We start from the raw sequence: 27,959 nt of genomic DNA, 5'->3' as shown, positions 1-27,959 counted from the left end.
TGGATCTTGGTTTCCTGTTTAAGACAGAGCAAAGGGGTCCAATTCTCAAGAACTGATTTTCTCTTCATACCTTGAGAAATCTTGGAGTTTTATTTAAGCGGGTAAACTCATCCCACAGAAGTCCATGTCACACTCTGTGAATGGAATGTGCTTCTCTCAGGGCCTATTTCTAGTTATTACTATCCTGAGTTCACTTTTTTTTTTTAGTTTTTTTGTAAGGCAGATGGGGTTAAGTGGCTTGCCCAAGGCCACACAGCTAGGCAATTCTGAGTTCACTTTTTAAGAGATATCAGAAATTTTTTGTCTGAAGGAAGACAGAAGAACAATCAGTTAGCAGCAGTGAGGTGCCCAGGTTGGCAATATTCTAGCCTTGGTGATATGTGTCCCATGTGCTAGGCAACATAATGTAGCTCTTGGGGCGGCTAGGTGGCATAATGGATAAAGCACCGGCCCTGGAGTCAGGAGTTCCTGGGTTCAAATCCACTCTTAGACATTTAATAATTACCTAGCTGTGTGGCCTTGGGCAAGCCACTTAACCTCATTTGCCTTGCAAACACCTACCCCCCCCCCCCAAAAAAAAACCATACTGTAGCTCTAGACCTCTAAACCAGTGGGTCTCAAACCTTTAAATCCCATGCCCCTTTGGTATTGGTCTATTTCTCAGGTGCTGGGACCAGCTAAAAACCATTGAGAGCTCAGAGCGCCAAGCCTCCTCAGCACATTGGAAACCTCCTCAGCATATTGCAACAGTTCTTCAAAGATGAGAGTGCTTGAAATCTCCCCCACACTCAACCATGTCTTAAGCTTGAAACTCTGGCAAGGCTGAACTGGAGGATCAGTGGAGACTGACCTGAATTTCCAAAGGCATCAATATATTCCCTTCTTGTTCCTTTCTTCTTTATCATTCTTGTTAATAATGTTCTCTTCTTCCTTTAACAATTCTCTGAGAGAAGTGTAGAGTGAAAGAGTGAAAAATATTAGGTTCACATACAGATTGAGAACCTTGGGGTTCTCCCCTCACAGAAGGACTCCAGGCTCTTGACCTCGTTTTTCAGAACCTGATTGAACAACTAAGTGTTGGTGGTCAGGCCAAGGACTGCCATAAAAGGGACCCCTTTCCTTCTGTAATCAACCTGCCTCTAAGGGTAGCTCCTTAGCTCCCTGGGTATTCCATTTCATTCATAAGGCAGAATAGGATTGGGGGGGGGGGTGGAAGAGGAGTAAACTTTGGCATCTATTTGCTACATGAAGAATTGCATTTGCCATGAAATGAAGGTCTCTGGGAAACAAGGTCCCTTCCTGGGAAAAAAGGTGGCTTCCCCATCCCATGAAGAGCCATGCTATTCAGTTCAGAGACAAGGTAACTCATAACCAAGGGGGGTCCCCCCAAATTTGCCTACCTTGATGATTGGTAGATGCCCTTTTTCTTCTGAGATATGCTGCTAGATGAAGCTAAATACAAATATAAAGAGAAGTTCTCATCAGAGCATGTGTGGAAGAGGTGATGATTATCGAGGGTGTCTTGGGAAGGACAGATGTCAGATCCTCCCTGTGTGTTGCAAAAGGAAACTGGTGTGTGTATGTGGGACCAAACAACAGTGACCAGACCACCCTGGGAATAAGTATGCAGAGCAAGGTATTTGGAAAATGGTGGCTGAGGACCCAGTTCCCCTCATAGGTTCTTTTCTGTCCAAGTGAGCTTTCCTCAGTATAGAGATGTCAAATCATCAAATCATAACAAATCTAGGAAAACTGGACTGAATCTTTCTCCTCCAGAAGAGGCAGCATCTTTTCCTAAAGAAGATGGTTTGCTAACAAAGGATGGGATTACTGAGAAACTCAACTTTTTTTTAGTTTAGTTTTTTTGAAAGACAATGGGATTAAATGGCTTGCCTAAGGCCACACAGCTAGGTAATTATTAAGTGTCTGAGGTCAGATTTGAACTCAGGATATGAGTCTTCCTGACTCCAGACCTCGGACTCTATCCATTGTACATTCACTTAACTAATACGAACTCTAGGGGAATTAATTGCCTATATAAGATGTAGCTTTATATTTAAATACAGACAAGGACCAGCCCATTCAGGCATGGAAAGCTTTATGAGGCTAGCTACCAGATGATGATTTGTTTGGCCAATCCAACCTAGGCAAAATAGTTGACAGTAGTGGACCTAGAGGCAGGAAAACCAGAGTTCTAGTCTTGGGTCATAGTTTTGCAAGTCATTTAAGCTTCACTTGGCCTCAGTATCCTCATGAATTCAATGATAATAGCACTTACATCTCATATTTTTGCTGTGAGAATAAAAATAAGCTAATCTGTATTAAACAGTTTTCAAACCTTAAAGAACTACAGAAAAATGAATCAAATCTATGAAACAAAGACAAAACTTCACAAAATAGCGAGAAGCTGGAAAGGAAAAAATGATATTGTAGAAAGGGTGACGTGATAGCATATTAAATCAGATTATCAGAGAGTCAATGAGTAACTTCAAAGAAAAAGTCAAATAAAAGGGGTCAGCAAGGATTATAAAATTAGTCCCATATTAGGATTTCAGAATGAGAGTCAGCATGCTCCACTGGTACCTTTACAATCTTAAGAGAAAATAGCAAGGCCTCCAGCATACTAGGAGAAGGAATCTGAAATAGGGGAAAATGTAGGCAAGAATCACAATATATGGCAGGCACAGATGAATGGGTTGCACTCTGTGCTTGAGAAGGAAGTTCCCAAATTGATGGGATCAATTAATTTGCCTGTCTGAGAATCTCAAGAGTATTTAAGGATAAAATTGCAAGGAAGATTAAAATGAATGAAAATGGAACCACATGTATAGAAGAAGAGGGGTTTGCTGAAGGTGACACAATTTAAGGGCATTGAGGATCAAGTCTTGGGATATGTGAAAGACAGGATAATACATAGGAAGGGGTGGATTTCAAATATTATTCCTATTGAAAAACAGTGATGAAGAGTACCTCAATTGCAACAAAAATGCATGCCTATTTTATCATCTCTACAAAATCTTTGAGAATGATTTATATATATTTTGTGGGTATTCTTGATTTAAAAAATGAGATGGGAAAAGGCAAGTTTTTACAAATAGTCATAACTAAGTCAAGATATCACCTGTGATGTAGTTGGTCCTATTCAAAACCAAAACATGGACAAGAATAGACCATAATGTTAGAGTCATCCAAATAACTGAAAGATGCAGAAAATGTAAGATCCCACTGGATTTATTATCGAATGATTAAAATAAAAAATATTTTATCTCCTCCCATGATGTGTCTCTTCCATGAATACTAGAGATTATATGAAATTTTTATGTTAGATGTAATAATGGAGATGATTGTTCTACAATTAATCTAGAATTAATATCAAGATATATTATAAGGAGATAAGATTCACCAATGTTTGTTGTTATGGAGAACATTTATCACAGACTTCCTATAGAAGGGAGATCCCCTATAAATGGTGAGGTTCTCCAGATCATTCCATTTATAGATATCATTGTACTAATTGTATTCAACTCTAGATTATTTTAGAGTCTCTTTAATAAGATTCAAGTAACTGTCAAAAGAGTTGGCTTAATCTTCTGTACAGGAAAAAGTAGATGAAGAGTCTTCCATGTTCCAACTGCAATATGCAATCTGAGCTAGTTCAGCAGTATAACATGTCTAGTACTGACACTGTAAATGGATACTAAATTAAACCCAGAAATGAACAGAAGGAAGAGAGCAAGTATAATTGCATTTTGGGAATTCTATAGCTTTTTCAAAGATGTTAATCTCCCTGAAACAAAAATTTATTTATTTTTTTTATCACAAATATTTCTCCTTTAATGGTATTTAGGTGACTAGCAATGAACACTATAATCTCTGAAGAATCAAGAGCTTTGGAGTAATGGTTTAACATCTATGATAGCCCACCTCAGGTAGGCTTGGCAATCTCCTGAAGGAGAGCCCATATGATCCTACATATGTGGAGGGAGACTTGATTTCTGAATGAGAGAAAACAGGCAAAAAGAAAGGGGTGGGAGAAAGAGTGGGAAACAGGGGCAATAACAAAATAGGAGACCTCACCTGGATCAGTATGCATATGAGGAAAAACTGGAGCCCCAATATATCCTTCAATCCCTAGGGTTTAAGAGGAGACTCATGGGGTAAAATAATTGTTTTACTGGTTGAGCTGAGATTTCATCTCACTCTTGGGTCAGAATCTCCTGACTCTTATTCTAGTACTTAATCTGTAAGGCTTCCCTAATTACTTTTAAACAGCTTGTTTTGACTTCACATTTAAGCAAAAAGCTGCATAAAAGATATTATCAAAGAGGTGGGAAAGGAGATGAACCAATCATGTCAAGAAACCTAGGATAAGATCTCTAGCAACTAAGCAAAACCTGGGCAGAAGTTTTGATAGAATATGATCAAGTCACACAGCATTATGTGTGTGTGCGTGTGTGTGTGTTTGTGTGTGTGTGTGTGTGTGTGTGTGTGTGTGTGTGTGTGTGTGTGTATGAATGAACCCTGTACTATAGTAAGTATTACTCACAATGATGAAATTACAGATCTGTTAAAGCAAGGAAGACCAAGTCAATGTCTTTCTGTATATTGTTTAGACAAGAAAGATCAACAGCTATAAAAGCAAAAATTGTACCAATCTGAGTAACAGAGACCAATATATGGACATATTAGGCAAACAATATGCCTTATATCTTTTTAGAGAAGATGTGACTCAAGATTATTAAAGAGAGCAGAAAGACAGCCTTTCAGTACAGAGAATTCTCGACATTAATAAAGATATGGACCAAAGACAGCAGATGGAGCAGGTAGAAAATTTACCTGATTAGGAGAGCTAGGTGGGACAATGATGAATGGAGGAACATGTTGGAAAGGAACTCCCCCAATAATAGTCATAAAGGATAAAATCTTTTGTGTAATGTGTAGGAAAATGGGTATACTACTTGGAAAGTTTTTGATAGGGGCTAGTGGATGAAAGTTGAGATCTAAAAATTCTTGACCTAACAGGGACTGATGGAATACTTGCTAATATGGAGCAAGCAGTCACAGTTAAAAGGTCATGGGACTTGCTGAACTGGAAGGTACCCATGATGTAATTCTTTTATTCCCTGGATACCTGTCTAGAGTGGAAAAAAAATTAACACTTAATCCTGCAACTTCCCAGGAGGTCCCAACTGTTTGAAGCATAAATTGGAGATCTTCCTATAATTTCTCAAAAGTATTATATTTCCTATTAGGAAAGCAAAATGTAATATAAATATGAGGAAACCCAAGGGTAAAAATACTTGTTTTTTTAGAAAGGAGTATTATTATTCTATATGCATAAATGGACTTCATAACTTGGCAGTGGAAAGCATTGTAAGCTTATCAGTTCATTGATATTGTTGGTCCATGAGTGAAGGGAGACTATAGATTTAGAAGATTCCCTGAAGAAATTGGTAGGTTTTTTTTGGCAACACTGGGTGGGTAGGAGTGGTCCAGAGCAGAAGAAGGGGCATTTTTAAAGAGATATCTACTATACCAAGATGGGACCTTGTCCCAGGGATGAAGGCATGTCTGTGGACAGGTAGAAATCTCTTTAAACAGCTGGTATTATTATGGAAACATATAAGACACAGGAGATTGCAAATAGCTGGTCCATTAAGGCTTAGTAATAGTACTTCTACCTGCACCAATCTAAGGAGTATATACAAAGATAGATACCAGAATCCAATATCTAGGAAGCCTCTTTCAAGGGAAAGGCTTATTCCAGGGTTCTTGGTTATTCTTGAACATTAGAAATCTCACTGTTGATGGAGCTAGATATTCGTGTCTATCTTGGTTCTTGTTTCTCAGGTGTTGCTTCTTGATGGCCTCCCTATAGTAGGGTTTCTTGAATAGTGCATCAGTTCACTGACTTTCATACCTAGGGAGGTGGACTTTTTTAAACTGAACCAGCCACAGAATGTCATCCACTGGATCATCTTCTTGGGGGTGTTTGAGGTACCTTATATTGGTTTATTGGCTTAGTAGGTACTGTGACTCAAGTGATGATGTCAGGACTTGAAGACTGTCTTTAAAATCAGAAAGTTCATCTCCAAATTCTTGTGCACACTGGCCTTTTCTGCTCTTTAAAGAGAGAACTGTCAAGTGGCAAGGAGTTTAAGCAAAGAATCGATAGAAAAGAAAATGGAACTGATCCTAGAAACTATGTGGAAAAGGAGAACTGAATTTAGAAAATATAATGTTCTGCATAGGGAGGATTCTGAGACAATAGAATGTGGAGAAGGGGGAAGGGTAGCTGTAGGCACAGGGGATTTGAATGCAAGAGGGGAAAAGGTTAGTATGTGGATAGTGCATGAAGAAGAAGAAAGGTAGGAAGTTGGGAGTGTGATACAGAGAAAAGAGATCATCCCCAGAGTTCAGTGTAGGGAGGAAGGCCATAACTTTTCCTTAGATTAAGTCAAAATTTGCCTCTGAGCAGTTTTTCCTCCATTTCTACCAGTTCTACTCTCCATCAGGTAAAACAAATCTGATCTTTCTTTTGTGTGACAGCCCTCCAAAGACTTGAAGAAAGGACCATAGTAGCTCATCTGGTTACATCAATTTGACATCAGCAGACTTACATATCATTGGATTGTCCAACTCTTCCCGGGGCTGAGGCAATAGCCACTCAAGGCCCCTGACCAGCGAAAATCTCAGGATGGCATGTTCCCCTACAAATGGAGAAATGAGGGAGCAAAACAAAAACAAAAGAAAATAAAAAAACCAAGCATTAATCTCACTCCACTCCTCACAACTTTCTATCTTTTTTTTTTAAATGTTTTAGAACTGTGATTTCATTAAATTAGGGAAACTTTCTTTTTAGGGAGCTCCCTTTATCAGTGCTACTGAGCAATTATTCTACATCAAGTTGCTTGGGGGGTGCAGGGCACTTCCCTCTCACAGAACTAGCCTGTCAGATCTGGAATTTTCTTCTCTCAAAAAACCAGCGCCTGAAAGCCAACCCTTGCCATTTCCTAGATGAATTGATTTCAGCTAACTGCTAAGAGAAATGCATCTGATTATGCTAGCTTCCTCTGAAGTAGAAATGATGGATAGCCAGGTGAATGTTAAACATTGCAGAGTTATCTGCATTTTTTAATGCCATAAAATTTTTAATTATATATTTAGTTAGCAAAATGACAGTTTTAGATAAATTATTAGTAATATATATATTGCCATGAACAACATTTCCTAAACATTAAAAAAAAGGATTCATTCATCCAAAGGAATGAATCTCCAATGAAAGAACTTTATCTGAGGCTTTTTTTTTCTTTTAACAAAGTACTCCTAAATGAGAGGTCACCACTTCATCTACTTACACTTTATAAGACAGATGTAATGGTGACTGAAGTCTGATAGCTTGCCTCTAAGGACCATGTGAACAAAAAAGAAAAAAGTCAAATGTCTCCCAGAACTTCCTGATATCCCAAAAGCATTATATCTGGGTCATTTAGATATAGTCATCCAATTCCTAATGACTCATTCCTTTCTACTCCACCATTTCTATTGGTCCATAGGTTCTTCAGGTACAGATGCTATCCTGAGTGCTACTAAAAGATGAGGATAAAGGAACCATGACCCCAAGCTTACCCCCACTCCACTGAGACTGTTTAGGAGTTATGGTACCAACAGCAGAGGTTTCACTTTTCTCATCCCAAGAATCAAAGTACATATGAATTGCTCTCCAGTTACAGTACCTGTGGGAAGAGTTGCTTCTGGTTACACAATGGAAATAGCTAGGAGTACTCACAGAGAAATAAAGTGGGTAGTGGTGATAGGATGGAAGACCTATAATAAATAATAAATAGGTAAGTAACAATTGTGGGTTCACCTGAAGGGAATTTTTGGTTTAGGATAGCCCCAAGGACCACCAAGCACTTATATAAAGCAAACTGGGAGCTGCAGTGAACCAATCTATGTTTGAGCAGTGAATAGTTCTCAGAAAGGTTAGAATTCTAAGGAACGTTTCTATTTTGCTCTGATCAGTTGAATCATTGGTAAGTAATAAGACAGATAAGAGTTGAAATTTAGTTGGTAGTTGTATTAAATTTCTTGGAATCTTTTTTTTGTTTGCTTTTTGTTTTTTTAGGTTTTTGCAAGGCAAATGGGGTTAAGTGGCTTGCCCAAAGCCACACAGCTAGGTAATTATTTAGTGTTTGAGACCAGATTTGAACCCAGGTACTCCTGACTATGGGGCTGGTGCTTTATCCACTGCACCACCTAGCCGCCCCAAATTTCTTTGAATCTTACTTCAAATTATTTAATTTCTTAAAAACTATTGAGCTTAACAATTTTTTTTTGGTTAAGCACTTTGATAGTCACCAATTTGAATTTTTGGTTTATTTTAAATGAGTCATGTTTATGTTGAGAGCTCATAGACATGTTACACAGAGTAGAAAACTGTAATATTTCTCTTATCAGAGTCAGACAAATCCAAGAGAATAAAAACAAAACAAAGAGGAGAAAATAGAATTGAAAAAAAGTATTGGAGAAATTTAGATCTTAAAGACATGGCACTTTCTGAATGAAATTATTAAGGAGTATACATATTGTCACCACATGACACATATGACCACAATTAAAGATTGACCTTATTTTAGGGAGGCATTAGAAATAAACATGAAAACATATAATTTTTAAAAGCATATATTTATAGACTATATTCAATTCAGGGAAAACAAAAGACAGATCTAAATGGGAATCTAATAGCTAAGTCCTAATATATGTGTCAAAGAAGAAACCATCTAACAAAGAATAGAATCTAGAAGTAAATAACCAATCTACAAAGGACTAGCCTTTTAATCTCTAACCAAGCATTTCCCAAATGAATTTTCCTACAGAATATTTTGGGGCTTAAAACATAATGATGGCAGGGCGCAGCTAGGTGGCGCAGTGGTTAGAGCGCGGGCCCTGGAGTCAGGAGTACTTGAGTTCAAATGTGACCTCAGACACTTAATAATTACCTAGCTGTGTGGCCTTGGGCAAGCCACTTAACCCCATTGCCTTGCAAAAAACCCCCAAACAAACAAAAAACCAAAAACAAAAACATAATGATGGAATCTGCAAATGTAGATCTTGAGATATGGAATATTGCTGGGGTTAGAAAAGGTCTGTATTAAAAATCATGCTTTTGATAATTATCAGCTGTGTGATTGTGGGTAAGTCACTTAACCTCAAATTGTCCCAGACATTGTCTATTCAAGTTAAAAAGGAGTTGCTCCGGAAGAGTTGCTGACTTAAAGTCATTCCCACACTGATACCATAGATCTAGAACATAGATCCCTTTTCCCAACTCTGTCTCCTAAACCTCAGACTAGGTTAAGTTTTGAAAGCTGTTCTTATCCACCAACTAATTTTCTATATACCTTTAAATCTCCCACATTTCTTATTTTTCTTTCTTTTTAACTCTCTTTCATTTATTTTTGGATCTCTAGTATGTCAACTGTATCATTGTTCTGTTTCTCATTCATTAATTGTGAATTGATTTTCAAGTGAAGATTCATAGAAAAAAGAAACTTCTTTCTCTTGTCCAAGTTAAAGAAAAAAAAGCTAAAAATGGAACTAGATTTAGTAACTGCAAAGCATTATACTGTTTGAATTTGTAAGGAGCTTAGTGTGGGTTTGATATTGGCAAAAACCAAACAAAATCCTTCCTAACAACCAGAGTCATTCAAAGAAGAAAGGCTTCCTAGGAATGACTTCATGTTTGGGATGCTAGATTGGGAATTCCTTTATTTTATGAGTTGCTCTATGAGACAACTGAGATCTCTTCTACTTGGAAAAGTCTGTATTTCTGTGATTCTGAGTTCTGGTCTTAAACTCAGGAGACCAAGAGTTTAAATCTTTCTCTTAAAGTGTAGAAAAGCATGAATCAGAATTCTCATGGCTGTAAGGTTATATAGTTTTCTCATGGATATATTCCTTAATCTTGTTGATTAATTCTTTTCTGCTACCATATAATTCCTTCTCTATTATTGGTAGCTGGTAGGAGGGTTGAAATTATAACCCTAGAAGACATTTGGGAAGGTTTAGGTTTGGAGGGACTTTGAGGAAGCTTAGGTAGTCACTGTTTAGAACTGAGGCTTCTTCTCCACTCACTGGGGTATATAAAAATTGGGAAAATGCCAATAGGAAGCTAAAGAGGAGAGTCAGAGCTTTGGTCTTGTCTTATCCACAATTCACATTCTCTTGCAAGAGATTTTAAGGCTTAATTCAAATTAAAAGGAAATTAAAGAAAAAATAACTGATCCATTCTCCTAGGGATTCATACATTTCTCTGTTAATGTCAGTATTTCTACATTTTAGAAAGGGAAAAATGGATGATATTAGTAAGGAAACTAGCATCGTGTATCAACATAAATGATATTGGTGCAAGGGACAGGTTTTGCATTGGTATAAGGGATTGATTTCATACATAGAACAATTATCCACAAATTATTTTCTATGACTTGATTACTGTTGGGAACAGTGCTTCCCAAGCAGGCTGGGTTCCAATGGTTCCCTGAAAGTTTGTGATGTAGACCTTATCTCCTGGGTATAGAATGTGGAATTAAAAGTCCAATGGCCCAATATGTGCTGCTCTTGAATTGTGAACTAGCTGCAGTCTGGCCTGCAATTCTTATAGGAATCAGTAGAAGTGTTTCTTCCCAGGAAGGATACCTATACTGGGGGAAAAGGTTTTGCTTGGGTGGGTGGGTGGTGTCCAAAAAGTGTTTCAAAAGGAGATATATGTAAGTCTTTCTTTGGTCTGCTACCCAGATAGAATAATTCTAGTGGGGAGAGATCATATCAGATGAGTCTCAGTACACAATGATTATTTTAAGCTCCTTGTTCATATGTTCAACTTGGTCTGAGTTTTGGGAATGGCAAGGTATGTGGAACTTTGGGGTTGCTCACAGACAAAAAAGATTTGGGATAGGATAGAATTGGTAAAGTGGGTGCTCATGTCTGAGACAATGTCTGCCAACAACTTGAAGTGATGATCAATTTCTTTCAGGAACATTTTAGCAACAAATAAAACCATGGACTGAAAGCTTGGAAAGATCTCTACCCATTGGATGAACTGGTCAACAATAACAAATCTTATGATATCCAGACTTAGAAATACAAATGAAATCAATCTGCAAGTGCTCAAAAGGTATAGAAGCTAGAGGATGTCCATAATATGTTTTGACATAGTAAGAATGCTGGTTATTCACCTGGTAAATAGGGTAAGAGGCATAGACATAGGCAACTATTTGATGACACCCAAACCTAAACCCTCCTGATACAATCCTCAAATCCTTGAGATCCAAACTTTCTCTATGAAGAGATAGACGTTATCTGGTAATTGAAACTCTAGGGAAGAGTGTTTTATCCTCTGTAATCCCCATACTCCCAACAATCTATTTTTGCCTTATGCCATCATTTCCATAACTCAACTCCAATCATCATAAGAAAGAGAGATGTTATCCCAAGGAGAGAAATTAAAAACATATGAAGGCCCCTCTAGGACAGCAAGCCTGGTATTAGCACCAGTTTTCCCCTCAAAATAAGATCATTGCTGCCAGTATGGGTGGTGTTATTTGTATATGTTAAGAATATGTTAAAAATTCCCCTTATAAAGTATTCAATGATGTGGTAGATACCAAATGCATATTGTGAGTCAGTATAGATCATGATGGTTTTTCCTTTGTCTAGAAGACATGCCAGAGAAGGACCACAAACTCAATGACCTGGGCACTGATATTAGATAGCAGAGAAGTCACCCAGGTGGTTATCATCAATAATAAACTATTTTTGGCACCAGTCTGGTGGGTATCTTCTCTTATAAAAGAATATGCATCAGTATCATGTAGGGAGAGGGTGGCTGGTGAGGCCGAGCTGAGCTGAGCCTCTTGATTGTGAAGGTGCCTATACCCGATCAGCACTCCTTCTATGTCCAAAGTACATGGGTTCAACCCTTCTCAATCAGAAGTGAGGCTCGGCTCTGCCTCACCTGCAATCCCATCATCTCACATTCCTGCTTAGATTAACATTGAGGCAGAGAATCATTTAATTTGCCTCAACACACACCAGTATTTCATCTGATTTTATTTATCTGCTATGGCTAGCCTTACCTCCTTTACCAGAAGTACTCAACTGAAACCAAAATTATTCAACAGATTTTTTTTTTGCTGTTTTAAACCAAATATCACATAATATTTTTAAAGAAAGAATTCATTTATTTTGAGTTTTACAATTTTCCCCACATTCTTGCTTCCCTTCCCCCCCTCCCAGAGAAGGCATTCTGTTAGTGTTTACATTGGTTCCATGTTATACATTGATCTCAGTTGAATGTGATGACAGAGAAATCATATCCTTAAGGAAGAAAAATAAAGTATGAGATAGTAAAATTACATAATAATAATATAATGCTTTTTTTTTTTCTAATTTGATGGTAATAGTCTTTGGTCTTTGTTCAAAGTCCATAATTCTTTCTCTGGATACAGATGGTATTCTCCATTGCAGATAGCTCAAAATTTTTCCTGGTAATTGCACTGAAGGGATGAGCAAATCCATCAGGATTGATCATCACCCCCATGTTGCTGTTAGGGTATACAGTGTTTTTCTGGTTCTGCTCATCTTGCTCAGCATCAGTTCATGTAAAACTTTCCAGGCTTCCCTGAATTCCCATCCCTCCTGGTTTCTAATAGAACAATAGTGTTCCATCACATACATATACCACAGTTTGTTAAGCCATTCCCCAATTGATGGATATTCACTTCATTTCCAATTTTTTGCCACCACAAACAGGACTGCTATAAATATTTTTGTACAGGTGACATTTTTACCCTTTTTTTAAATCATCTCTTCAGGGTATAGACCCAGTAGTGGTATTGCTGGGTCAAAGGGTATGCTCATTTTTGTTGCCCTTTGGGCATAATCCCAAATTTCTCTCCAGAAAGGTTGGATGAGTTCACAGCTCCACCAACAATGTATTAGTGTCCCAGATTTCCTGCATCCTTTCCAACATTGGTCATCTTCCTTTCTGGTCATACTGGCCAGTCTGAGAGGTATGAGGTGGTATCTCAGAGATGCTTTAATTTGCATTTCTCTAGTAAGTAATGATTTGGAGCAATTTTTCATATGACTATGGATTGCTTTGATTTCCTCAATTGTAAATTGCCTTTGAAAATCCTTTGACCATTTGTTAATTGGGAAATGGCTTGGTTTTTTTTGAAGATTTGACTCAGTTCTCTGTATATTTTAGAAATGAGTCCTTTGTCAGGAATACTAGTTACAAAAATTGTTTCCTAATTTACTACATTTCTTTTGATCTTGGTTACAGTGGTTTTGTCTGTGTAAAAGCTTTTTAATTTAGTGTAATCAAAATCATCTAGTTTGTTTTGAATGATGTTTTCTATCTCTTCCTTGGTCATAAACTATTTCCCTTTCCATATATCTGACAGGTAAACTAGTCCTTGATCTTCTAATTTAAGTTTCTTCCATACTAATTTCCAATTTTCCCAACAGTTTTTATCAGAGAGAGTTTTTATCCCAATAGCTGGACTCTTTGGGTTTATCAAAGAGCAGATTACTATAATCATTTCCTGCTATTGCACCTAGTCTATTCCACTGGTCCACCACTCTATTTTTTAGCCAATACCAGACAGTTTTGATGACTGATGTTTCGTAATATAATTTTAGATCAGGTAGGTCTAAGCCACCTGCTTTTGCACTTTTTTCATTGAATCCCTGGAAAGTCTTCACTTTTTATTTCTCCATATGAATTTACTTACAACTTTTTCTAACTCATTAATTTTTTGGAATTTTGATAGGTAGGGTGCTAAACAATAGTTTAGTTTTGGTAGAGTTGTCATTTTTATTATATTAGCTCGACCTATCCATGAACAGTTGATGTATGCCCAGGTATTTAAATCTGATTTTATTTGCATGAGAAGAGTTTTATAATTGTTTTCAAAAACTTTTTGAGTCTGCCTTGGCATGTATATTCCCAGGTCTTTTATTTTGTCTGAGGTTACTTTGAATGGGATTTCTCTTTCTAGCTCTTTCTGCTGTATCTTGCTAGTCATATATAGAAATATTGAGGATTTATGAGGGTTTATTTTATATCCTGCTACTTTGATAAAGTTGGTAATTATTTCTAGTATTTTTTAGATGACTTTTTGGGATTTTCTAGGTATACCATCATGTCAACTGCAAAGAGTGAGAGTTTTGTCTCCTCCTTCCCAATTCTAATTCTTTTGATTTCTTTTTCTTCTCTTTTTGCTGAGGCTAACATTTCTAATATGATATTGAATAGTAGCGGTGATAATGGGCACCCTTGTTTCACCCCTGATCTTATTGGGAATGCGTCTAGCCTCTCCCTATTTAATATAATACTTGTTGATGGTTTCAGATAGATACTGCTAATTATTCTAAGGAACAGTCCATTTATTCCTACACTCTCTAGTGTTTTAAGTAGGAATGGTTGCTGTATTTTGTCAAAAGCTTTTTCAGCATCTATTGATATGATCATATAATTTCTGATAGGTGTGTTATTGATATAATTAATTATACTAAGTTTTCCTAATATTGAACCAACCCTGCATTCGTGGGATAAATCCTACTTGGGCATAGTGTATTATCCTAGTGATAACTTGATGTAATCACTTTACTAAGATTTTACTTAAGATTTTTACATCTATATTCATCAGGGAGATAGGTCTATAATTTTCTTTCTCTCTTTTAACTCTTCCTAGGTATCAGCATCATATTGGTATCATAGAAAGAGTTAGGCCAAGTTCCGTCTTCACCTATTTTTCCAAAGAGTTTATGAATGATATTCTTGCACCTAACACCCTAACAGCAACATGGGGGTGATGATCAACCCTGATGCACTTGCTCATCCCTTCAGTACAACAATCAGGAACAATTGTTCCTTTTTTTTTTAAGTTTTTTTTTTTTTTTGCAAGGCAAATGGGGTTAAGTGGCTTGCCCAAGGTAATTATTAAGTGTCTGAGTCTGGATTTGAACTCAGGTACTCCTGACTCCAGGGTCAGTGTTCCATCCACTGGGCTACCTAGCCACCCCTCCAATTGTTCCTTAAATGTTTGATAGAATTCACTTGTGAATCCTTCTGGCCCTGGATGTTTTTTCTTAGGGAGTTCAATAATGGCTTGTTGAATTTCTTTTTCTGAGATAGAGTTATTTAAGTTTTTAATTTCCTCTTCATTTAATCTGCCCAGATTATTCATCCATTTCACTTAGATTGTCAAATTTATTGGCATATAGTTGGGCAAAGTAATTCTGAATTATTACTTTAATTTCTTCCTCATTGGTAGTGAGTTCACCTTTTTCATTTATGATACTAACAATTTGGTTTTCTTCTTTCCTTTTTTTTTAATCAAATTGACCAAAGGTCTATCAATTTTATTGGCTTTTTCATAAAACCAGCTCTTGGTTTTATTTATTAGTTCAATAGTTTTCTTGCTTTTGATTTTATTAATTCCTCCTTTAATTTTTAGAATTTCTAATTTGATATTTAATTGGGGTTTTTTAATTTGTTCTTTCTCTAATTTTTTTAGTTGCATGTTTAGTTCATTGATTTTTTCTTTCTCTAATTTATTCATGTAAGCATTTAAAGATATATATATATATATATATATATATATATATATATATATATATCCCCTGACAGCCTCCTAGAGTGTACCCCATAGATTTTGGTATGTTGTTTCATTATTGTCATTATCTAGAATGAAATAATTCTTTCTATAATTTGTTGCTTGATCCACTCATTCTTTAAAATGAGGTTATTTAGTTTCCATTTAGTTCTGGGTCTATATCTCCCTGGTCCAGTATTGTATATGATTTTTATTGCATTACAATTTGAGAAAGATGAATTCACTATTTCTGCCTTTCTGCAGTTGATCATTAGATTTTTTTGTCTTAGTACATGGGCAATTTTTGTGTAAGTGCCATGTTCTGCAGAAAACAAAGTATATCCCCTTTCTATCCCCATTCAGTTTCCTCCATAAGTCTATCATATCTAGGTTTTCTAACAATCTATTTACCTCCTTAATTTCCTTCTTGTTTATTTTATGATTCGATTTATCTAAATCTGAGATCGAGAGGTTGAGGTCTCCCACTAGTAGAGTTTTGCTGTCTATGTCTATCAACTTCTCCTCTAAGAATTTGGATGCTGTCCCATTGAGTGCATATATATTTAATATTGAAATTACTTTATTGTCTATAGTACCTTTTAGGAGGATATAGTTTCCTTCCTTATTTCTTTTAATGCTATCTATCTTTGCAGCTGCTTTGTATGAGATAATGATTGCTACCCTTGCTTTTTTCACTACAGCTGAAACAAAATTTTGCTCCAACCTTTTACCTTTACTCTATATGTATCTCTCTGCTTCAAATGAGTTTCTTGTAAGCAGCATATTGTAGGATTCGGGTTTTTAATCCACTCTGCTATTTGTTTTAAGGGAGAGTTCATCCCATTCACATTCAAAGTTATAATTTCTAACTATTTATTGCCCTGCATGCTATCTTCCTTCTGTTTGTATTTTTCCCCCTTTCTCCCTTTATCCATATTCCCCAGTGTTTTGTTTCTGAATGCCACCACCTTCAGTGTGTTTGTCCTCTTAAATAGACCCCCCCTTTTTTCCCCTTTCCCTTTCTTCCCTTTCTTCTATTAGTTCCCCTTTTTCTCCCCCACCCTGCTCCCCTCCCCTTTTCCCTTTTTTAATGCATGAAAGGTAAGATAAGTTTCTTAACTTGATTAAGTGTGTCTAAGTTAACTTTAAGCCAAGTGTGGTGAAATGAAGATTCAGGCTGTTCTCACCTCCTCCCTTCTTCCCCTCAATTACAATAAGTCTTTTCTATCTCTTGATGTAATGAGATTTGCCCCATTCAGTCTCCCTCCATCCCCCCTTTTTAAGGAGGTATTGTTTTTAAATCATTCTGAGTCACAGAAAAGTTATGAGTGTCCATTCTAATAGAGTTACAATTCTCCGGAGTTATGAGACTCTTTCTCCCAAGTGGGTATATAGCCAGTTTCATCTTATCGTGTCTCTTGAGCCTCCTGTTTGATGTCCAAATTTTCTATTTAGCTCTGGTCTTTGCATTATGAAATATTGGAAGTCTCCCATTTCATTAAATGTCCATCTTTTTCCCTGGAAGAGAAGGCTCAGCTTTGTCAGGTAGTGGATTCTTGGCTGCATTCCAAGCTCCCTTGCTCTTCAGAATATCTCATTCCAGGCCCTTTGATCCCTTAATGTTGCTGTGGCCAGGTCCTGTGTAATCCTTACTGTGGCTTCTTGGCATTTAATTTTTTTTTTCTTTCTGACTGCTTGCAGGATTTTTTCTTTTATCTGATAGTTCTGGAATTTGGCCACAACATTCCTTGGTGTTTTCATTTTTGGATCTTTTTCTGGAGGGGGTTGATGTATTCTTTCAATAACTATTTTGCCCTCTGGTTCCATGATATCAGGGCAATTTTCCATCACTAAATCCTATAATATTAAGTCCAGGCTTTTTTTTTTCTCTTCAATGTTCTCAGGAAGGCCAGTAATTCTCAGATTCTTCCTTCTCAATTGATTCTCAAGGTCAGTGGTTTTGCTGATGAGGTATTTTACATTTTTTTCTATTTTTTCAATCTTTTGGTTTTAACATAATCTTGTTGTCTCCTGAAGTCATTAGTTTCCGCCAATTCCATTCTTTTTTTTTTAGAGGAGAATATTTTTCTTCTTTTATCTTTTGCAACTCCTTTTCTAGTTGGTAAATTCTATTTTTGAAGGACTTTTCTATTTGCCCAAATGTAGTTCTGAGAGAAGTATTTCCTTTTTTGCATTTGCCCAATTGAGGATTTGAGAGAATCATTTTCTTTTTGCATTTGCCCAAATGAAGATCTGAGAGAATTATTCTCATTTTGTATTTTGTTTGTCTCATTTGTATAGTGTTTTTTCTAAGGATTTGTTTTCTTGTTGTAAGATGTTAATTTTCTCTTGCAATGTGTTAATTTTCTCTTGAGTTTTTTTCCCAATTTTTCCAATTATTTTTAAACTCCTTCCTGATTTCTTCAAGGAAGTCTTTCTGGGCTGGAGATCAATTCGTATTCTCAGCAATGCTAGATCTCTCTGGGTTAGGATCTGTCTCTTCTACGTGTTTCTCCCCTTTTCTCTGGCCTTTTTTCATCTTGTGTTGGGGGGGAGCTGGCTCTCAGAGGTTTGCTTTTGAGGATCCTAGAGGCTTTGTTCACTTGGCTTAGTAATTCCAAGGGTCAGCCAGTGGGGGGGTGCTGGTTGCTTTCTCTGGGGTGTTTGAGGTCCTCAGCAGGGTCTGAGTTGACCTTGAAAACTGGGCTGAGCCCTGGGGAAGAGAGTTCATCCCTTTCCTTTGAGTGAACTGTTTCCCTGATGGGGTGGGGGTGGGGGGTTGTTTGTTGTTTGTTCTGGACCAAGGGTCCCTGGCCCAGCTGGTTGTTCTCCAGGCATGCTTTGAGACTCTGTGCTGGGACTCACTCTCCCACAGCTCCACTCCCCCTGGACAAAGACTGTGGCTAAAGTTGGATCTCGCACCCGCCACTCACAGGAGTCTACACAGCTGAGGCTGGCCCTCTGTCTTCCCCCAGCTGCTGTCCCCACACTAATCCTCCTGTTCTCCTTTCTCGGTTCCCCTGAGACAGACCTTCTTGGTAGGTGTTCTTCTCCTGGCTCCTCTTTCTGAATTTTGTTGATCGAATTTCTATTAAGAGGTTTCTCTCATGTTATTTTTGAGGGGAAAGAGAGAGAACCTATCACAGTGTCTATCTTTTCTCCAACATCTTGGCCGGAAGTTCCAAATATCACATAATCTAATTCCAAAATGTTTTTGTTTTTGCTTATAGTCATTTCTGGCTCTTCTGGGAGTTCTCCCTTTTCCCATGCTGTGAGAAGTTTTTCGAAGGGAGACCCTTTTTCAAGCTTAGTTTTAGAATTGTTTTGCTCCCATTCTCCTAAATAATTTCTTAGATGTGACCAAAGTAAAAAAAAAAATTCTTTTTTTTTTAAATTTTTTGCTAGGCAATGGGGTTAAGTGGCTTGCCCAAGGCCACACAGCTAGGTAATTATTAAACATCTGAGGCTGGATTTGAACTCCTGACTCCAGGGCCGGTGGCTCTATCCACTGTGCCACCTAACCTCTCTTAAAGAAAAATTTCTAAGGCACAAACACACAGAAACAGGGGGTCTGATGGGTTTTGTGGACCCCCGCTTCAGGACCAGTTAGAACAAAGAATAAGAATTCTCACGAATGTTAGAGATTGCAGTTGAAGTCTCTGTTTCTCATTTAAGGACTGAATTTTATCTTTCCTTGTCAGATAAGGTACCAGTTTGAAGAAGTTAAAAAGATATTTTTAATTTTAAAATTTCTATTCTAAACTATTTTTTGAGTGATTGAGAGATATGGTCTTCAAAGAGCACCTCACTAAGAATTTAATACTTTTTTTCACGAGTTTCTTTCCAAGAGGTAACCTGGTCGCAGACCTTGTCCTTAGTTTTTAGATCTAAAAGGACTCAGGAATCCCTAAGAGGAATTGCTCTTATAGTTCATGGCATTCCAATTGGTAGACCTTGCAATCAAGATACCAATGATTGGGACAGAATGGGTAGTCAGGTAATGGCTAAGGAAAAGCTCATTGATGCTTTTGTTACAAAAAGGAAGACTGGTTTCTTTTCTTTACTCTTGATTTCTGTGTCTGGGTTCACAGTGCCATACTCCTGCAATGTAGGTGTGATGACCAGTAGGTACAATCTTTTTTGTTGGGGACCCAGTTTGTAAACTACATGAAGCGATGGTATCAGGACAGAATAAGGAGATTTTCCAAATACTAAACACTTGGTATTGAAATTAGGGGAAAAATTATAATCAAATATATTGCTATTTTCACTTTGGTCACTAGATGTCTCCAGAGACAGCACTATGGGACACACAAAGGCTGATTCTGTGACTTTTCTCTATGTTGACTGCCTTTCTTGATTTCTCCTGGTTTATAGGAACAGAGAGCTTTCCTTAAAGAAATTCTTTAGGGTTTTAAAAAACCTTAGACTTTCCCCTGATTTGATCCAAGTTTCCGAGTCTTTAGAAGTACCTCCAGGGATTTTTCCAGTCTTTATTTCTAAATGTTCATAGTGAACACAAATAACATCCCAAAGACAGACATCAATAGACAAAAAAACTGCAGTTTTCCCCAATAGAGTGCTTACCTTAGGCTCAGAAAAAATTACTTGAGAAGCTGAAGTCAAGAGTTAGGCCTTTGCTTTAATTATTCTGGAGAAATCCTACTTTAGGTAAAAAAAAAATTTCACCAAGGAGTGCTCAAGAAAAGGGGATTCCCCTGAGTTATGTTGAGGACCAATCCCAGATGAATCCTGTGATTGTCTCAATAGTATTTAATAAAGATAAATGGAGAGCTTTGAGTTTTAAAAGTTTTTTTAGCAGGCTGTGAACTTGCCAATAAAGTGTGTCAAATGGTTGCTTCAGTTTATCCAATGACCCAAATCTCCTTTCCATAAAACATAGAACAAAGAACAGGGAAGCTGGGGAAGACAATGTGAAAGGTCCTGGGGTGACAGAATAAAGGGGGTAAGGACAACATGAGATTAAGCATTAAAGTGGACTAGCACTTACATGGGAATAGCAACCATCTCTCTCTCTCTCTCTCTCTCTCATTAAGGAAAGTTTGATTGATTAATGGGACCTAAAAGCATTCTGAATAATAGGAATCCAGCCAGAATCTTCAAAACTAAAGAGGGTAAAAGTGTACCCAAAAGGAAAATCCAACAATATGTTTTTCTGAGACATGCACTTGAAAACAAGAATTCAAGGAGTTAAAATAAGTGACCGGAGAAGAATTTATTATGCTTTTAGTAAATTTTAAAAAGAAAGAGTCAAGTTATCTCAGACAAGAGAGTATTAGTTAACAAGCATTTCTCAAAAAAGCAGAAAGGCAACTTATCAACAACCATTTTACATGTGTTTGTTCCATTTCTATTTTTTAAGAAAGTATTGCTATCCTTACTCTATGTTAGAAGAAAATGAGATTTGGAGACGCTAATGAGCTTGTTCCCTTGTTCCCACAAATACATTGCCCCCCCCCCCCCCCCCCCCACGACCTGAGAACTGACATGAACTAGTTGACCATTCACAGAATTGAATGAGAAGTCATCCAACTCTGGACAGACCACTGTGTCCTAAGGTCCTTTAGCTGGATGAAGTACAGTGAGCATTGGGTCTGGAGTTAGGAAGACCTGAGTTGAAACCTGTCCTGATATTATCTGTGTGACTCGGGGTTAGTCACTTAACTTCTGTCTGCCTCAGTTTCCTCAACTGCAAAATGGACATGATAGTACTAGTACTTACCTTCCATGAGATAATAGCTGTAAAATGTACAATGTGTAACACAGAGTTGGAGCTTAATTAACGTTTCCTTCCTTCTGACTTTGCTATATGATATGCCTCTATTTTGTCATTTAATCTACTGTTGAAGTTTAAGGATCCCTGGGCCTGTAGTTGAACTTTCTTTTATGTGTTATCTTCTTCAAGTAAGAGTCTGATTTACTTGAAAGAAAAAGACTGTTTCAGTTTTCCATTTTGTATTTCCAGCCTAGTATGTGACACATCATAAGTATGCAATGGATACTTTTTTCCCCCACTCAAATTGAAACAAAAAAAAAATCACATCTCCTTCCTCACATATACCCCATGCTATTTATTGATATTATTATTTATTTGTCAGTGTTTGGAATAGGGCAATGATAGCTATAAAAAGAATGGGCTGAAAGGTCAAGAAATTTATCCAAGTATTAAGATTTTTGGTTTGTTGTTGTTCAGTCATCTCAGATGTGTCTGTCTATCTTCATAATGCCATTTGGAGTTTTCTTGGCAAAGATACTGAAGTCATTTATCTTTCTCTTTTTAGTTCATTTTATAGATGAGGAAAAGTGAAGCAAATAAGGTTAAGTGATCTGCCCAGTGTCCCACAACCAATAAATGTCTGAGGTCAGATTTCAACTCAGAAAGATTAAGTCTTCCTGATTCCAGACCTGGCACTCTATCCATTGTGCCATTCTGTTGCCCCAGGTGTAAGATAGAAATATATGAAAAGGAGTCTAAAAAGAGATACCCTAGTTATCCAAAAAAAAAATAATTAAAATTCCATGACTTCATCATCATTCTTAGAGACACAAATGAGACATCAAACTAAACATCACAAGATTGATTTCAGTCTTATTAGGTCTCTGACTTGCCTCATGACCTTAGACAAGTTTCTTCCCTCAAGTGCTCAGTTTTCTCATCTCTAAATTGAGAGTATGAAATTCAGGGTCATTCTAGATTTACAGTATTACAGGAGAGACTTACTTTTTCCAGAAGAACAAAAGTATGGTGAGAATTGATATGAAAGAAACATGGAAGATAGAGCGATCCAGGGTCCCCTCTAAAAGTGCATTTTGGATGGTGTCTTTCATGTTTTCAGAAATATTCACCTGCCCAAAGAAAAGGAAATTTATGTCATTGCTGGGTCAGTCAGAGTCTGATCCTCACCCCTAAGGAAGAAATGCTCTTCTCCTTCCTCTAGAGCCTCCTTCTTTTCTGCTATCAGAAGTGGTGCTGATACTGGAAGCTAATCAACTCAGAGAAATTATGATCTGCTAGAAGTTGTCTTCAGTCCTTGCTGAGGGGGCACATTGGCAGGACCAGTTCTGTTGAAAAAGCCCAGAATTGAGCTAAGGTTCCCCTCTTACCCGTAATCTGGGAGGAATATCAGAAGCCAGGAAGAGCTTGTATATAATATGTGCTTTGTATTTCAACAGTGCAACATCATTTTCATTGACGACTTTGTTAGCTTGCAGTGCCCAGGCTGAACTGGCCAGCTCATTGTATCTGAAATAGAGTGGTGTGTGGGATCCTAAGAAAGTGATTGTTGGGTCATTGGAGGCAGAAGATACCAGGCCTAAGTATTCTCTTTTGGTCTACAGATGGACTTTCCCCTTTGGATTAATTGTCAGCAAAACTGAGAAGTCAGGATAGTTCAGGAAGTTCAAGGTTAGGAGTTCAGGTCTCTCTTTTTTCTACCTCCTCCTCTTCACCCTCAGTTTTATTTTCAATCATCTGCTCCAGAAACTTTACCTCTTTTTGTTTTCTTCTCTCTCATACTAAAAGCTCTTGCCCTAAAAGGATCTTCCATTTTTCAGATATCATTTCTAACTTGCTGTGAATTAACTTTAAGCCAAAATTTTACCTGTCCTGGAAGAATTTGCATTCTAGACTTTAAAACAGAAAAATGGAAGGTAGAATAGCTTGTTCAGTGAATTTCATGCAACAATGAACAGATTGAAGAGGGTACTTTTGGGGTTTGGAAGGGGCTTATTTCTTTTAGATAAAGCACTTCTCTTAGATAAAGGGTTTGGACCAGAAGGTCAATTATAGTTATTATGTTCTATGATGTAAAAATAGTGGTGGCTTGAATTATGTATTGACTTTTCTCTTGCAATAAGCTTTGTTGGAAAGAAAACTGAACTTAGAATACAACTATCTATGTGCTAGTTTAAGCTTTCCCACTTACTAACTGAATGACCTTGACTAAGAAATTGATCTCTCTGGACATTAGTACTTCATTTATAACATAAAAAAATTGTTTTTCAGTAATGTGTGACTCTTGATAACCCCATTTGGGGTTTTCTTGGCAAGATAATAAAGTGGTCTGCCATTTCCTTCTCTAGCTCATTTTACAGATGGGGAAACTAGGGTGAAGTAACTTGCCTAGGGTCATATAACTAGTAAATGTTTGAGGCTAAATTTGAATTCAGTTCTTTTTGACTTCAGGATTCTATGCCCTATGATACCTACCTTCCTAGAAGACTAGACTAGATGGCCTCTAATTCCAGGTCTAATCATCATAGTAGAGTAATAATCATAAAGATAATAAACATTTCACTTTAAAGTTTACAAAGCATTTTAATAGATTACTTCATTTAATCTTTACAACAACCCTGGGAGATAGGTACTATTATATTCTCATTTTATAAATGTGGAAAGTGAGGCTGAGATGAACTCAAGAAGTCATATAGCTAGTACATATCTAAAGATTTATACAGTTTATACACTATGCCATATGGTTAATAATAGTTTTCTAGTGTCATACCTAAATGAAAGTATTCCCTAAATTCCTTTAGTACAATGTATCCCTAGAAAATTTGCCAAGAGTTTTCTCACCTGTAAAATGAGCTAGAGAAGGAAATGTCAAACCACTCCAGTTTCTATGCCAAGAAAACCCCAAATAGGGTCATGGAAAAGTCAGATATAACCGAAATAATTCAACAACAATAGTGACAAAAAAAAATTCCTGAAGGTTGAAAAACCTTGAAGTCCCAAAGAATGAATCTCTAATAGTGAAAATATCAGGAGTTATGATGGGCCCTGGAGGAAATGGTTTTGAGCAGCAGATCAATCTGATAGTCCCCTAAATTCTACTTTAGAAAGCCAGTCCCTTTTTTCTAGGTCTAGGAAAACACTGGCTAAGTGGAAAGGTGAATGATAATGAGGGAGGACAAGAAGAAAGACGGTATAGTGGTTGTCAACTTACTTCTCTACTTCGATAAAATAACTTAAGTCGTTGACTAGAAAGTTGACAATGACTGTCTTATGCCCATGTATACGGCGCCTTAAAAATACTACGTCATCCAGGTCAACTTCTAAAGCAGGTTTTGGGGAGAAAGAATTGCTTGCTGTTTTTTTGGGAGGCCCAGGTATAACTACATCTGAAAGACAAAGAAAAAGAGATAGAGTCAGAGAGACAGATAGAAAGACAGATAATAGAGTCAACATCTTTTTGCTCTAGGCATTTATGAGCCTGGGGACTCTAATGAGCATCTAAAGTCAAGAGAGAAGCACTCTAGAGTAAAGATGTCAAAACCATGTGGCCCACAACAGTTTTGAGTCAAGACTGAACCAGTTAAAATGTATTTGGGAAATATTTAACAAAATAAATAAAAATACCATAAAACCTTGCTAACATGTGATTTTCTTAGTCAATAGGTGGCCCACAAGGTTCCTTATAGTTTGGTGACCCCCATTTCTTCTTGAGTTTGACACTACTGCTCTAGAGGATCAAGAACTTGGCTCTATTTGGTAGTCATTCTCTTAGGCTCAGGATTAATAGCACAACTACTCCCTATCCTAGAACTTCTCTCTCCTCATATTGTTTATGAGTCATGAATATTTTTGCTGATGTTAGAGCCATCACTATGTAATTGAGAAGAAGAATACTGACACTGATTTAAAATTTGCAAAGTATTTTACATATTTTATCTCACTGGATCCTTGAAACAACCTCATGAGGTGGATACTCCAGGTATTGTTATCTCCATTTTTACAGATGAGGAAACTGATTTACCCATGATCACATAACCAATAAGGGACAGTCAGGATTTGAACCCAAATCTTTCTGACACTGCCTCTGACATCATGACTATAATAATATATTGTTATAACTGTACATATATAATTATAGATGTAACACATATAATAATATATAGCTGCCTCCCAAGAGGTAGCTAAACTCAGTTAAAGACAATGATTGTGATAAGGATCTGGAGGACAGAAGCAGAAAACCCATCACTCCTCCTTTTTAGTAGAAACTAAGATAGGGGATGTGAGGGTGCCATATACTATCATATAAAATCATAGTGCTGATTTTGTTTTACTAGGATTTTTTTTTTTTTGGCGACTAGGGAAGAATCTCAGGGAAACACCAATAAATGTCTAATTTTAAAACACCAATCCACAAGGCAACAATAAAACATTTTAAAAAATGTAATTAGTTGTGATAATTGTTATATTATAGTTACAAGAAGACAGATCATCTTGGAAGTAAGCCTCATGACTTTTGGCTCTAGAGAACAGAGCACCGAAGTTGTAGTCAGAAAGACCAGAGTTTATTATTATTTTTTTTTTTTAGTTTTTTGCAAGGCAAACGGGGTTAAGTGGTTTGCTGAAGGCCACACAGCTAGGTAATTATTAAGTGTCTGAGACTGGATTTGAACCCAGGTACTCCTGACTCCAGGGCTGGTGTTTTATCCACTAAGCCACCTAGCCGCCCCAAGACCAGAGTTTAAATCCTATCTCGGGACACTCACTAGCTATATGACTGGGCAATACTTTGATCTTCAGCATCTGTAAAATGGAGAATAATCATAACTTGTACCTCCTAGGGTTGTTGTGAGATATTTGTAACATGATTTGTAAAGTTGAAAATGCTTTAGAAATGCTAATATTGTTGTTTTTGTTATTATGGTTGAATAGAGTATAGCAGGAAATTCAAGTACGGAATTAGATAACAAGAGAGGAGAAAAGCATAATTAAGGGAGGGCAGAGAAGGTGACTTTGGACATTTGTTACCCCCAAAGGTTGTTCCAAAGGTCATCCTCTCCGCAATAAGAGCTGACAGTTTTATAGCGCTATAAGGTTTACCTAATACACATTTATCACACTGTTTCCACAATGCTCTTGTGGAGTCGGTACCAGAGGAGTTATAGATTATCATCCCCATTTTCCAACTGAGAAAACAGGCTCAGAGACTTTTATGTCACTTTCTGGAAGTAATAAGAAGGCAAGATTCGAATTTGTATTGATGTATTCCCAATCCAGAGTCTTTTTTGATGCACAATCACCTCTGTTTAATTATCTTTGTACATTGTGCTTGTTGCCAGTAGAAGGCAGGGGTTGTTTCATTTTATTTAGAATTTTTGCATTGCATATAAATATTGTTATGTGCTTGATGAATGAATGATTACAATTTGGAAGAAATGAGTTAAGTTTTATAGCTTGAGAAGTAGAACTACTGGTTCCTGCAGATATGTTTACGATTCTAGACTAGGCTTATGATTTTGCTCCTATCCAGAAACTTGAGAGTGCCGTGTCTGTTGAAGCTCAAAAGAGCTGAGCCTTGCTCCAGAATTTTGACTTCTACAAAAGAAACACAGAACTGGCTCCTAGAAGATGCTAGAGAAGGAATTTGGCTGTTTGGGGAACTGGAAAAGAAAACACTCCTAGCACTCCCTAATTTGTTCCTTCTTTTACTGAGACTTTTTATATTTAGAAAACAATGCTGAGAATCTTTTTGCCACCTACCCTAACTATCCCTACAGAGTAACACAAGTAAAAATTTAGGCTGATCTGGTATTGTCCTACAGCTTTCTCCCCCGAAGGACTAGGGCCCCTCTTGTTTTCTGGGAAGTCACAGGCTTGGGGTGCTCTGAGGTCAAGAACATTTGAGTAACTCTGGAGATCTAGGTTTGTATTCTAACTACTTTCCATTACCTGTTTGACCCTGGGCAAGGCACATAATGTTTCTGGACCTCAGTTTTCTCCCCTGTAAAATGAAGGGGTTGACCTAGAAGAGATGATCTCTGAGGTCCCTTCTGTCTCCAAATTCTATGATATTTAAAAGAAAATTGATACTAAACTTGGTAAACACCTAGCTGTGGTCCTCTAAGCAGAGCATGGTGGTCACCATGACAACAAGAGGAGGGTTTCTGAAGGGCAGTGATACTTACTTTCCTTACGATTATTCATTTCCTGAAGTAGAAAATTCTCAAATGCCATACGGCTCTCTGGTTTCTTTATTTCCCTTAGAAATTTGCAGAGTGTCCTAATAATGTTACCAAAGCAGACCCATGTCTTTTTCTGGAGAGAGAGAGAGAGAGAGAGAGAGAGAGAGGTGTTGTGAGCAAAGGTGACCTGCGATGGAACCAACTAGCCTGGGAGAGTGGGAATAGAAAGTGGGAAAGATAGGAGACCTGTGAGCAAGTCCACAGACAGTTATTTGAATAGCAGAACATCTGAGCTAGACATTGATCATCTTGTTTCATGAATGATAAGGTTTTAGTGTAAGATTAGTATAAAATAGATTA

At 37.2% G+C, this 27,959-nt stretch overlaps 2 protein-coding genes across 3 annotated transcripts in view; one reads left to right on the top strand and one right to left on the bottom strand.

Annotated features, from left to right (window-relative positions):
- RNASEL (ribonuclease L) overlaps positions 1-8,234 on the top strand; it is an 86,193-nt gene extending 77,959 nt beyond the window's left edge. The window contains exon 6 of the mRNA XM_074222193.1: positions 665-8,234. Within this exon, the coding sequence (XP_074078294.1) occupies positions 665-691 (27 nt within the window). The 3' untranslated portion in view covers positions 692-8,234. The remainder of the gene's footprint in view (positions 1-664) is intronic.
- RGSL1 (regulator of G protein signaling like 1) overlaps positions 851-27,959 on the bottom strand; it is a 97,091-nt gene continuing 69,982 nt past the window's right edge. Inside the window, exons 17-24 of one of the 2 annotated variants that reach the window (XM_074222189.1) lie at positions 27,603-27,732; positions 24,632-24,806; positions 22,791-22,929; positions 22,408-22,532; positions 7,630-7,736; positions 6,621-6,710; positions 1,401-1,452; positions 851-943 (exon numbers count right to left, since the gene is read on the bottom strand). In XM_074222189.1, coding sequence (XP_074078290.1) covers positions 868-943; positions 1,401-1,452; positions 6,621-6,710; positions 7,630-7,736; positions 22,408-22,532; positions 22,791-22,929; positions 24,632-24,806; positions 27,603-27,732 — 894 coding nt within the window. In that variant the 3' untranslated portion in view covers positions 851-867. Of the gene's footprint in view, positions 944-1,400; positions 1,453-6,620; positions 6,711-7,629; positions 7,737-22,407; positions 22,533-22,790; positions 22,930-24,631; positions 24,807-27,602; positions 27,733-27,959 lie in introns of those variants that run through there. The other variant, XM_074222191.1, reaches the window with a different exon arrangement.

Source organism: Macrotis lagotis, chromosome 2 (genome assembly GCF_037893015.1).
Source record: "Macrotis lagotis isolate mMagLag1 chromosome 2, bilby.v1.9.chrom.fasta, whole genome shotgun sequence".
Lineage (NCBI taxonomy): Eukaryota > Metazoa > Chordata > Mammalia > Peramelemorphia > Peramelidae > Macrotis > Macrotis lagotis.
This window is presented reverse-complemented; position numbering and strand designations above follow the sequence as displayed.